This window comes from Cervus canadensis, chromosome 10 (genome assembly GCF_019320065.1).
Source record: "Cervus canadensis isolate Bull #8, Minnesota chromosome 10, ASM1932006v1, whole genome shotgun sequence".
In the NCBI taxonomy this organism is placed as follows: domain Eukaryota; kingdom Metazoa; phylum Chordata; class Mammalia; order Artiodactyla; family Cervidae; genus Cervus; species Cervus canadensis.
The window spans coordinates 34116016-34129549 of record NC_057395.1 but is presented as its reverse complement, the minus strand read 5'-3'; the positions used below and the strand labels follow the sequence as shown (position 1 = coordinate 34129549).

Below are 13534 nucleotides of genomic sequence, written 5' to 3'. Positions count from 1 at the left end.
GAAATACTACACATCTCATTTGAGAAGTCATTCTTACCCGGATTTCAATTCAAATTTGCTGACTGAAATTCCAGAGGCTTGGATGAGATTCAACTAAGTATCTGAGGTGAACTCTGCCTTGCAATCTCTCTGGGCTTGTTTGCTCCTCTGAGGACACAATAATAGCCCTTGCTGATTAGGGAAGCATTTCCTGCAGCCAGCGCCTGATAGTAGAGCTGGAGCCAGAAATGTGGAAGTGAGTGGAGGGCTGGGCAGAGATGCCGTCCTGCCCACGTGGCCCCGTTGCCCTAAGCAACTGGAAAGAGAGTCCAAAAGTAACCTGTGCTCTGTCCCTTCGCTTCTGGAAAGCCAGAGAACAAGCAAAACTCAGAAGAGTCAAGATAACACAACACACAAACAGATTCATTAAAAAAAAAAAAAAAAAAACCAAGTGAAACCATTTCAACTGATAGAGTTTTCTCTAACCCATGCAAGCCAGCACACATCATGCTAGGATTGTCTCAGCTCATCATTTCTCTTCTTTCATCATCTACATAAATTTCATCTATCTCTGTCTGTTTTCCTCTTCTTATCTTGTTATGTGGTTATAAACATTGATCCCTCTGTACTTTGTCCCAACACTACATACAAAGGCCCCAAAGACCAACACAGACTGGGACAACCACCCTCAGTGAGGTCACAGTGCTTTTCTGTCTTCAATTTCCTTAGTAATGCCTGAGAGAAAATGGCAGCTGCAGTTACATTAATAGGAAAAAGGTTATACTTGGTGTTTTCAAAGTTATACTTGGTGCCTAACTATTGCAACAAAGCTTTCATTACAATGGAGCCAGTTTTCATGATTTAGTCCTCAGAAATGGGCTAGAAGTAGAAAAATCTTTCTTAATAATGCCTTGTATATTTCACAAAGTTGTGCTAATATAATGCATGTTACATTTTTTTCTACCTAAAATAGGATGCAATCAACATCTTCAAATTCAGTTTAAAAACAGTAACTTATAGAAGAAATGTGTTTCAGTTGATGGAGGTATCATCCAGAAAGAGTTGGAGAAAGCAAAGTCCTAGATAATGAGGTAAGGCTGGGGACAACTCTGTCCCCCATACCAGGTAACACACACTTTCTCCCTTAACAGATGATGTCACTGCAGCATAGAAGCCTCAGGTATTACCCCCAAGGTCCCCCAGCTTCACAGATCAGAGGCCAGGCAGTCAGGCTCCTAAGTCTTTGCCCTATACCTCTGAGCTCTGCTGCCTGCTGTCCAGGCAGATGGAATCGGTAGGTGTTTTTTACACAGCAGGTACTGAATATAGTGTTTTACCAAGTGTGGTCCTCATCCACTTGAATCAGAATCACCTGGAAAATTGATCATATGCAGATTCCTGGGCTCCCACATTACACCTACTAATCTACAGTCTCTGGGGTTTGCACGCAGGCAGCTTCATTTTAACAAAATTCCCTAGGGATGGATAAGCAACTTCACACTTAAGAACCACTGTCTTCTTGCCATAAACTGACCACTGGTCCAAAAATGTGAGGCTGAATTTCTAAATAATTGCTTTTCTTGTGTTGCGTCCTCATTTGTCAGTTAGCAAGTATTCTTCGATACTGTCTTCCTTGGAAGGTTCTGCTGTGAATCTCTCTGGGGGTGGGGACATACCTATTCATAAGGCATCCCTCACTTTCAGCTGTCTGCCCCTCCAATACTTTTTCTACACAGGATTCAGTTCGCTCTTTCCATGGCATTTAATGATAATTTGTATTTATTTGTTTGTTTTCTTATGTGTTTTCCCCATTGAACTTTAAGCTCCATGTGGATAGGACATGACTGGCTTTGGTATCATTACGTCCCTAAGACCTAGAACAGTGCCCCATGCACAGATACCACCATCTTGTAGAATGAATGTATATATAATTTATTTATAATTTAAAATGAATGTATATATAATTTAGTAGGGGAAGTAGAACATATACAAGTAACTTTTACAAAACTGCTAAACAAATAAGAGAAATGCAGACAGAATGGGAGAAGACTGCATTTCAACTGGATAACATGTGGGGAATGCCAGGTACAAAAAATGCCATGGAAACAGATGTGGAGGTGAGAAAGTATGAGACATTAGATGAGAAGCCCAAAACTTTTCTTTTGTCAAGACTGTGAAAAGCACAAAGGGAAGCAGCATTCAGTGGACAGATGACAGCCCTTGGAAGTCAGGCAAAGATGTGTTGTTAATTATTTGATAAGAAACGTGAAGCCACTAAGAGTTTTTTCAACATGGTGGTCACTGGAACAGAGAGAGATTAAGCTAGAAGCAGAGTCAAGGTGAATGGGAGGAGCGATTCCAGGGCAGGAAATGCTCTAGAATCATACGCAGATTCTCTTAGTCATATGCAGAAGCTCTTAATCTCATACTTATTTCTGGTCCTGATCTCTCTGTTCCCCAAGCGTGGATTACAGAAGCTAAAACAGAACCTCTCATCTCAAGCAAACACTAATTCTTTTCATTTTCACATATGAACAAATGCTAAAAAAAAAAAAAGAAATGTAGAAATAGTATCAGTAAGACCTGAAAACCAGTAGTCTGGGAATTTGAGAGCCAGGAGGACAAAAAAAAAAAAAAAAAACCAGCTCTTGTCCCTGTTTGTGGTGGAAGTAAATTCTCCAATGCTAATGGAAAACCACTGACTTGAGGCTAGGCCTAGAATACCTGACCAGTCTGGCACCCGTGTCTTGTGTCTAAAACATCACTAATTGATCGTGGCATCTTCTACTCTGAGCCCAGATTAATCCTCAGAATCCTTCTCAGCACAGGTTCTAGTCACAACTAATAAAAGAAAGTTGGCTACATTCAAGAGAGAGGGGACATATGTATACCTATAGCTGATTCACGTTGATGTTTGACAGAAAGCAACAAAATTATGTAAAGCAATTATCCTTCAATTAAAAAATAAATAATAAAAAAAGAAAGTTGGCTCATGAGACAAAACCTATTTGTCATTTCAGGTGTCTCTTACAGGGTTCACATTTGTCATGCCCTCTGCACCATCTGTTTAGGACTGACTCTATCATGATATCTATAATTACTTGTGCTCTCTGCTTTTAAGTTAAACTGCAACCCACTCCAGTATTCTTGCCTGGAAAATTCCAAGGACAGAGGAGTCTGGCAGTCCACGGTGTCGCAAAGAGTTGGACACAGCTGAGTGACTGAGCCTGCATGCACGCATAGAAAGACAACAGTCAAAAAAAAAAAAAAAAAGAAAGACAACAGTCATGACCTCACAACTCTGTTTTCATGTCACATCATTACCTGTCAGGTATGTCTGCTCATGTATCTCTGTGATGCTCAAGAGTTCGGCATCCTGTTGTTGGCAGCTCTTCCTCGCCTGGTGCCAAGTTAAAGCAGCTTCGGAATTTATCTGATAGTAAATGCTGGTCAATGGATCCTTAGTCCATAAGCTTTCACTGCCTTCAACTGCAAAAGAAGCCAAAAGGAATTGATTACATTACCCAGGGAAAGGATTTTCAGTGAACAATATTTTTTAAACAATCTTGGTAGTACTAATGCCTAAAACATTGTATTTCTTTTCCTTTTATTCTTTCTTTTACTTAGGTTTAAAGTGACTATGAAATTGTCTTGACTCCTGAAATGAAGAAGGGGAATTTTCCAAAGATCTATCACATTCCATTTCTTTCATGTGCCTTAACAAAGAAAGGAAAGATATTTGTCTGTTTTTCCATTAGAACGTTAGAGATCAGATGAGTTGAGAAGTGAGGCAAATACAAAGATTAGAACAGTGATAACAGGGACTTCCCTGGTGATCTAGTGGCGAAGGGACTCACTTCCAGGGCAAGGGACTTGGACTCGGTTGGGTTCAAGCCCTGGTCAGGAACTAGATCCTGCATGCCGCAACTAAGATGTGGTGTAGCCAAATAAATGCGTGGTTCTTTAAAAAAAAAAAAGAATAGAGATAACAGCCCAACTTCCTTAATCTAGAAAAACAAGAAAGAGAAGAGAAAATAAATACGTCTTCTTGCATCAATGTATATGTCACCTGCACATTCTAGTTCGGTCTTTTTAGACCAAAGACACAGGCATTACAGGCAAAGGCCATGGATTCCACAGACTGACCAGAACTTGCCTCCAGGCTCTGTCACTCACTCGTGATTTGATCTTTAATTAAATCAATAGCTTCTGGAGGCTCATTTTCTTATCTCTAGAATATATTACATGTTGTGGTAGTTTAGTTGCTAAGTTGTGTCCAACTCTTGAGACCCCATGGACTGTAGCCCACTAGGCTCCTCTGTCCATGGGATTCTCCAGGCAAGAACACTGGAGTGGGTTGACATTTCCTTCTCCAGGGGATCTTCCTGACCCAGGAATTGAACCTGGTTTCCTGCATTGCTGGCAGATTCTTTACCGACTGAGCTATGAGGGAAACAGAATATTACATGTTGGTGCCTCTCAGTAAGAGCTTATAGTTAATTTTTTTCCTTCAGAGTAAAATAATTTTTTAATTTTCACCTTATTTTTTCCTTTGCTACTTTACACTTCCCAATATATTCTATAAACTTGGCTATATTATAGGAAAGGCCAATAACATTGATGAATAAGCATTATTGATAGCATTTTGCATATAAGATGTTTGAGAAATGAGTCAACAATTGAAATATTTTTATGTGATTTGGGTTATAAAAACTTCTCTTTCGTCTTTTTAGTAATATAAAATTCTACTTACAAGTCATATAAAGTCATAACCCTTTCATTTATTTGTAAGGAAGAGAGAAAAATTATGTAACTTCTCAGATTTTCTGAGAAGTATTCAATTTGCTAAGAAACTGGACAGTTTTCCATGTGTATAGAGCCTATAGTATTCATATGCATATAGCCAACATCATATATACACATACAGTCTACACTATATATGCATAAAACTTACTCTCTACATACACATATAGACTACACTTCATATATGCATATAATTGCAATTCTTTGTATCTGACAAGGAAGTGACCTTTTTCATACACTTACCACACACTATGATATGAAATTTAAGTTCCATGAAACACCAAAGAAGAAGATAAATATGTCAACAGTTCATCTGGGCAACAGCAGAGACATTTCTAAGATGTTTTAACTATAAAATCATTATATTTTTATATAAAAATAAATTTGAGTTAGTAATGTTAAATTTAACTTAATGTAATCTGAGATATTACTAGTTTAATGTGCAAATGGAACTTTCTCCATGTAAGTGAGATCATTCAAACGAGACTGATTTGAGGTTTATTTGAAGAGGAAGCTATTTTAAATAAGTATTTTTAGAAATTTGGAGGTTTGGCTTGTATTGTGGTAGAAAGTGTGAAATATAAAAAAGGGGGGGATGATTTTCTTATTTAGAAATGAAAAAAAGGGATATAAATGAGCAAAGAAAAAATACAAGACTCTTCTCTTCATTTAAAGAAAGAATATTTTTCATTTTAAATCAAGGAACTAAAACTTATTTCTCAATGAACGCATAGGTTAGCTGACCCTGTATCTCCCCAAATTATGCAAATTCCCACAGTAAACCAGCATAACAGATACTGAAAGCTAAAATTGCAAGCTATGAGGAACTGAGAGAAAGGGGGCTTTTCCTTTTCCTGTTGCCCTGATACTTGACAATAAATGTCTAAATAGAAGGAAAACATTACCATAAGCAATAAAAAGGACAATGAAGAGCATATATGAAATGTCACTAGGTCAATAGCTGGGACCTCATCTTCCTGGATTAAATCTGCTAGTTGAAGGCTAACATAAAATAAATGCTCTTTTGAAAGAAACGCAAAGCAAGGACAATGAAATAGTTTGGGAAATTGCAAAACTCTTTAAGAAAGGCATAAATTGTATAAAAGGTCCTTTAAAATCATAACGCATGCTGAAATCAGAAGTGTTTTAAATTTCTACAGTAATTTCTCTTTTATAGTTAACTGGAAAAAATATATAATTTGCTTTGGAAGACATAAATTGGAATCAATGAGACTAAAAACTTATTCTAGAAGATACTCAGTTTATCCCTCCAATACATGTCTAGCCAAGGTGGTGAGTTTCCGTTTTTTGTTTTTTTTTTAATGATTACTGGCTAGCCATTTGTCTTCCATTTAATGATTCATTAAATCACACATGCAACCAACAACACCTCTGTCAACACTGTGTAAGATATTATAGCTGGACCCATGAGATTTGTAGCCCCAAGACACTACATGATAACAGATTTAGAAAATACTATTCCTGCAAAGTCTAGGACAAAGATGTTCCTCCATAACTGGAAAACAAATACTGCTTTATCTCATGTGGGGGAAAGGTTAAATTTTGTTTAGACAGCAAATCTTCTAATACAGAGATCAGACATCAATCAACTTTCATGGGAATCAAACCTTTAGTTATAGGGGAATTCCTTGGGAATACAGTGGTTAAGATTTTTGTCTTCCAATGCAGGGAGTGTGGGTTCAATCCCTGATTGGGAAGCTAAGATCCCACACGCTTTGTAACCAAAAAAAAAAATCAAAATGTAAAACAGAAGCAATATTGTAACAAATTCAATAAAGACTTTTAAAAAATGGTCCATGTAAAAACATTTTTTTTTAAAAACATCTTTTAAAAAAATTAAATAAATAAAGGTTATCATAAAAGAGAAATGCACTTACCTTACCCAAGAATGGGAGAGTGGTTCCACTATGAACACAGGAAGACTGTGAGTTTTTGTGTGTATTCAACCAGAAGAGAGGGACTGTACCCAGAGGAGAATTACAATAATCTAAGGGGCTGAGAAATCAAATTAATTTCTAGTGTGATTTTTAGGAATTAAAAATCAAAAGAGGTAAAATAAGCATGACTCTTGAAGTTTGGCTTTACAAACTAAGATACTTTTGTAAACTGGACTGTTGTTTTTTTTTTTCCACAATAATCCTTGGAATATTGTGATGGTAGGTGGATGTGTAGTCCTGAAAGTTTAGTGGTAAGCAACACTCTTGCCATGCAGATGGTCTCACAACATCCCAGACTGCCTCTGAGGCTCTGCCCCTGCACCCAGCCCTTGGCAGGAGAGCAGAAAACAGGAGCTCTGATCCATAGAATCTGAATTAGCAAGAGTAAGAAGTTCAGGGGGAAGAAAATGATGAGAGGACCTGGCGGCAAGAGGTGTAACAGAAAGGGAAGCAAAGAACTCTTGCTTCTCTGCCTTCTTCAGCCCCCTCTCTGCCTTCTGACACAAATGCCCTCCTCCACCCCACTCAAAATCTGCTGCCCTGTTTTTCTTTTTTTGTTTTTTGGCTGAATGGCGTGGTATATGGAATCTTAGTTCCCCAACCAAGAACGGAACCCATGCCCCCTGCAGTGGAAGCGCAGAATCTTAACCAATGGACTACCAGGGAACTCCCGCTGCCCTGCTTCTTAACAGATTCTTGGGCATGGTAAGGACACCAAGCATTTTCATGGTCCCTCCTGTCAATATAACACAGTGCAACTTATTTTGCATCATTCCAATAAGACAAATATTTTCATTTTAGAACCCCTTCAAGCATAGACATAACTCACTTCCATTGAAACTATGTTAAATTAAATGATAACTCTTCTTAAATGGAATTTAAGAAGAGTAGCATTACTATCATTTTCACAGTAAGGAACCCTTTTCATTACCTTGACACAAAATTCAGGCGTCCCTTACATCTCTCTATCAAACTTCATGCGGTAGCACTGCTTAAATTTTATTTTTGATCTATAGTTTAGTAAAGGTAAACCATTGAGGGGTTGGAAAATGGGAGGACTACCTCTGGTATTAAGTATATACTGTATCACATACAGTATAATTTGCCCTAAAGTCTTAGAAAATAACTGACAGCAACAGTGGAATTTGAAGAGAAGAAGTATTTAGTGAAAATAAAGGGGTCATTTGATGCAGCCCAGGGATGAGTCAGAAGATGTGGGCTGTGGTCTTTAACCAATACAGATCGCTCCCTCCATTAGAAAATGGGGACAGTGACATCTGGACAGGGTTGTGCTGGTGTATGATCTGAGATAACAAATGAGAAATCACATAAAGGAAAAAAATGTTCTAGATATATACAAGGTCTCATCATCAGGTTGCCATATTAAACATGCCAAAATTGTCTTACAGTTACTTACACTTCAATGGACAATATCCAAAGAGCCTATCCGTGTCATAATCCGTAGTGGTTCCACACCACAGCCAGCCGTCTGATCGTCCAGCCGTTGTGCACTCCCCGTACCACTTGTTTTCAAACTTGAATGGAAACGCACAGGTTGCCCCGTTGGCATTGCCCCGGAGTGTGTACATGGCTAGAAGACACACACCAACTTGCACTTAGAAAGGATGTGAATCTCCTGAATGCTGACTTCCCAATCAGAAGGTTTCTGCAAGAACTGGTCTTACTCCTCTGATGACACCTCAGGCCCCACACAGGGAATTCCTCTGTATTTCTGTTCCCTCTTGACCCCTGTCTTTTGCTGAGTTCATGCAGTAGTGTGTCCTCAGGAACAACTCTAGCACCACTTCTGTTCTGCTGTCTTTGGCAACAGGTTTTCCTCTTTGCTCTCACAAGCCGAAAGTAGACAGCTCTACTGCCAACTTTAACTTCTGCCTTTCCGCCAAATAAAGAAAAGGCTATCCTTCCTCTTGGTTGAAATTGGAGAATTATTGAATCTCTAGATTGAAAAATAACCTTATAACTGTGGAACCCAAACACACAGTCAAAACTTCAGTCCCCTCCAACCACTCCTATCAAGACACACTCTGCTCGAGTCCCTCAACAATGGCCAAGAAAGGGTAGGAATTCTCATGTAAATCTCTGATTCACATGATGAAAAAAAGAACTCAAAACCATTAGATACTATCTATCATCAATATTTATCTTTTTCAAAAATAAAAAAAGAGTCCAAACAGATCAAAATGGGAAGCTCTAGGTTTACCTAGAAAAGGAAGTTGAAACAAATATAGAACCATTGTGGATTATAGTTTGGCTTAAGCCAAAAGGATTAGAGAAAGTCACATCTCCATTAAGAACCAAACCACTCAGGTGGTTAAATTCTCCAGTATGTTCAGATTATCTCTGGGAGATGATAATCTTTTATACTGAAATACTTAGTCTCTTGTGACCAGTTGATATTCAGAATTTTTTCTAGATGAGAATACTCTTTTCCTAATTGTTTCATAGATCTATGACTTTAAAAAGTTCTTTAAAGACATCTTAAAAGTTATTTAGATAATATAACAGTTGTAAAACACATAGCATGGCACCTAATGTACGTAAGTAAAGTGAAGTGAAAGCCACTCAGTCGTGTCCAACTGTTTGTGACCCCATGGACTATACAGTCCATGGAATTCTCCAGGCCAGAATATGGAGTGGGTAGCCTATCCCTTCTCCAGCAGATCTTCCCAACCCAGGAATCAAACCAGGATCTCCTGCATTGCAGGTGGATTCTTTACCAACTGAGCTATCAGGGAATCCCAATGTACATAAAGATCATGACAAAAATAAATGACTTACCTCTTTTCCTTTTCTTTTATTCATACTTATCCAGTCTACCTTAAAATCTAGGTTTATTTTCAATTCCCTCAAAATTACTTTTTTCCCAATTGAAAAGTGAAAGTGAAGTTGCACAGTCGTGTCCGACTCTTTGCGATCCCATGGACTGTAGCCGACCAGGCTCCTCCATCCATGGGCTTCTCCAGGCAAGAGTACTGGAGTGGGTTGCCATTTCTTCTCCAGGGGATCTTCCCGACCCAGGGATCGAACCCAGGTCTCCCACATTGTAGGCAGACGCTTTACTGTCTGAGCCACTAGCTGTTAATAAGTTTAAAATGTGATCCTAAATTTGGTTCCACTAAGTTATAGGACTATTTTTCCAAATCACAGATTGCATAAACATATGCTGTATTTGTAATAATTATGCCATTGTTCTTTTGTATGAAGTAAACCTGATAAAGACTACCTGGGGCTAGTCTCACTGCTTATTAAAGTAGCGAAGGAATTTTCAGAGCTCAACTTATAAATTCCAATCAAAAGTGGCTTTTTAAGGACTAATTCAATATATTTATTTATTTTATTAAAAATTTTGGCCATACCACAGGGCATGCTGATCTTAGTTCCCTGACCAGGGATTGAACCCACACTCCCTGCAGTGGAAGTGCAGTGTCTTCCACTAGTCCCTAACTTGATTTATTAAACAAAGCATTGGGGACTTCCCTAGTGGTCCAGTGGGTAAGATACCCAGCTCCCAATGCAGAGGACCTGGGTTCTATCCCTGGTCAGGGAACTAGATCCCACGTGCCACAACAGAGACCTGGAGATAGCCAAATAAATAAATGTTTAAAAAAAAAAAAACAAAGCACTGATGAAGCCAACTTCACTAACAAATCATGACAGAGCACTTATTGCCTCTTCCTCTTGTGGTCCACCATTCCAGACAATCCTCAGATGCTTTCAAGTCTACAAAATCTATTACTCAAAATTAAATCTTTGGTCTCAGACAGTATTCCTCCCCAAATCTTTTGTAGAGAGACAAAGAATCTCCATACATCCTCTCTGCCTTGTCTTTACTTTTAACATATATTCCAATGAATCAATTCCAAGATCTCTCTGAAAGGCTAGATCATCTAGCAGGAATACCTTAAGTCCTGGGAGAGAGTTAGGGAGTATGCTACATGTGGTCAAGGGACTATTTGCATCCAACTACTCAGGTGTTCATAAAAATAATTCAATAGATCCCTAGGCCCTTCCCCCAATATGCTAATTTGAAATCTAGTAGGGGAGGACCTTGGGATCTGTATTTTTAACAAGTTCTCCAAATGTTTCTTAATCATGTTAAAATTTGAGAACCACTGTCTTAAATCCTATGCCTATTTTTCAAACAGAAGATCAGAAAGTGTGGGCAGGGAGTGGGAAAGGGATTATAGGACTTCAGTGATATCTTTTAAAATAAAATGAGAACTCCCATCTTTCAGCACCAAACTTCCTTGTGTTGAATTCCTCAATTAGAACTACTGTCCCATCTGTGGAATTTGACTCAGTCAAGTTTAGTTCACCTTTGTCCTGCCCTACAACATTCCATCAAGTTTCTCTTGAAATGCTATGCTACTTTGGTAGTCTCTCATATAATTTCTAAATTTACATTATTTTTGATTAAGACCTCAGGATAACTTTTTTCTGAGCCCTCCTCCTCACTCCTCTTTAATTCCTACTTTGTTTTTCTCTTTATAGAACATAGAAGGAAAATGGAAAGCTGATAAATCGTCTTGCAAAGAGCTGAACTCAGATGCTCTGCATAGCTGCCATCAGACAAGTTCAACCAAACTTTGCAGCCTCAGTAACATAGTAACTTTGGAAACAGGTTAATCTCTTGTCCCAAAAGGCAAACTCTTTCTCTGACCTTGAGGATGTTCTAGATACCACTGCACAACAACCAAATGACCCATCCTAGAATGTGGCTACAACTTCATCTGACTCAAGAGGCCTTTGTAAAGTGTTTCAAGTTCTTTTTGTTTTATTTTTTTCTGTGCAGATGCCAGAAAATGAAATTTGGCCTAGATGAGAGAAGACTAGATACTCTGATTTTATTTCACCTTGAAGAGCTAATGGAACCCACTACATATAAAGTTATTTTCTGCCCCACTGGTGCTGTCACTTTCTAAAATAGCAGACTAAACATGGTAAAGGTTAATTTACAAGCTAATTCTTCAGCTTTGTTAATTTTCTGATTATTATATAATGTTTCTAAATACCCATAAGGTAACAAATAAATTAGAAACATTTAGAAACCCAAACTGTCAATGTCAAGATTTTATGCAATCTGAGTTATTAAAAAATGTTTTTCCATGGATCATTTGTTTAGAGATGACTTAAACCAAAGGAAATGAAACATTTGGTTAAATTCATTTATCATGACAATCACACAGTGTTAAATGCAAGACTCTGAATTAAAGATGACAGTGGAAAGTAATTTCCAAAAACAGTAATAGTTGTTAGGAAAAATTTTAGCAAAAGTTAAAAGAAATGTCTTCCCATTAATCACAAATAGCTAAAGTATCACTCAGGACTTTTTAACTGCATTTATTCACTCACAGAACACACAATCATTCCAAATTCAAAAGTAAACAATATTTCTAGTACAGACTGAACAAGAATATGCTTATTTTCTTGAATTAGTTTTCAAATAAGAGGATGAGAAAAAATGGACAGAAAGACAAAAGAAAAAAAATTCCAAGCTTCTTACCTTCATAACCTCTAGAGCATAGATCATCAGTGGTTCCATAAACCTTCCATCTGCTCCATAAACCCGATCCCTTGTAAAGCATAATGTTCTTTTCTTGTCTGTTGCCATAGTTAAAAAATAAATCTTCTCCCTTGATTCCTAAGAGCGTGTCATTTTTGCACTCCCATTTCTGAAATTCACTCTTGGAGTCACAGGCAAACAGAGTGACAGGAACCCAATCAGTTTTTGATGGCACCCCTAAGCATAATTTAAGTGCAACACTCATGATCCGGGATTCAGACACCCATCGGAATTTCTGAGCTTCGTTGTTTGGGTTGCAAACTGCAGTTTGGACTGCACTGGGACTTAATGCTTCCACACAACGCTTGTGATCTTCATTGTATATTAAAAATTGCCTAGTGTCTGTTAAAAAAAAAAAAAAAAAGGATGTTTAAGTGGATACATAGGATAAAGGCAGTATTTTAGGTCAAAAGTTCTCAATGTTAAATAGATAACCAACAAGGACCTACTGCATAGCACAGGGAACTCTGCTCAATGTTATATGGCAGCCTGGAGGGAGGGGGAGTTTGGGAGAGAATGGATACATGTATATGTGTGGCTAAGTCCTTTTGCTGTCCGCCGGAAACTATCACAACATTGTTTATTAGCTATAAAATAAAAAGTTAAAGAAAAATAAGTTCTCAATTTTTCCATTTCCCTTTAAAGACCTATGATCACAGGAAAAAAAGATGAAATTGACTCTGCCTGGGCCAACTTAGCTCCTCCAGAGGGGTCCCTGAAGCTGCCAAGACTGGGTTGAGGGTCCTCTCTCAGGAGTACATGGCTGCCAGCTGCCAGTAATTGACTGGAAATCTTCAAGATGTCCTAGTTTGGACAAGGAACCTTATGAAAAGGCTCAAATGCTTTAAATGCACATGAATTGTAGTGAAGTAAACATAAAAGAGGGCTTCCCAGGTGGTGCAACGGTGAAGACTCTGCCTGCCAATGCAGGAGATGCAAGAGACACGGGTTTGATCCCTGAGTCGGGAAGATCCCCTGGAGAAGGAAATGGCAACCCACTCCAGTATTCTTGCCCAGAGAATTCCACAGACAGAGGAGCCTGGCGGGCTACAGTTCATGGGGTTGCAAAGAGTTGGACACAATTAAGCACAAATACAAGCATGCACAAACATAAAAGATAGGTAATAGAAGAAGAAATAATACTCGTGTGAGAAAAACAAATTTGGAGATGAATACAATAAAGTATAAAACTAAATATTTCTGTGTCCTA

The 13534-nt window shown here is 38.2% G+C and overlaps 1 protein-coding gene across 1 annotated transcript in view; it reads right to left on the bottom strand.

Moving 5' to 3' along the window:
* MRC1 (mannose receptor C-type 1) overlaps positions 1-13534 on the bottom strand; it is a 108725-nt gene that overhangs the window by 82192 nt on the left and 12999 nt on the right. The window contains exons 2-4 of the mRNA XM_043479583.1: positions 12265-12666; positions 8158-8331; positions 3304-3468 (exon numbers count right to left, since the gene is read on the bottom strand). Of these exons, the coding sequence (XP_043335518.1) occupies positions 3304-3468; positions 8158-8331; positions 12265-12666 (741 nt within the window). The remainder of the gene's footprint in view (positions 1-3303; positions 3469-8157; positions 8332-12264; positions 12667-13534) is intronic.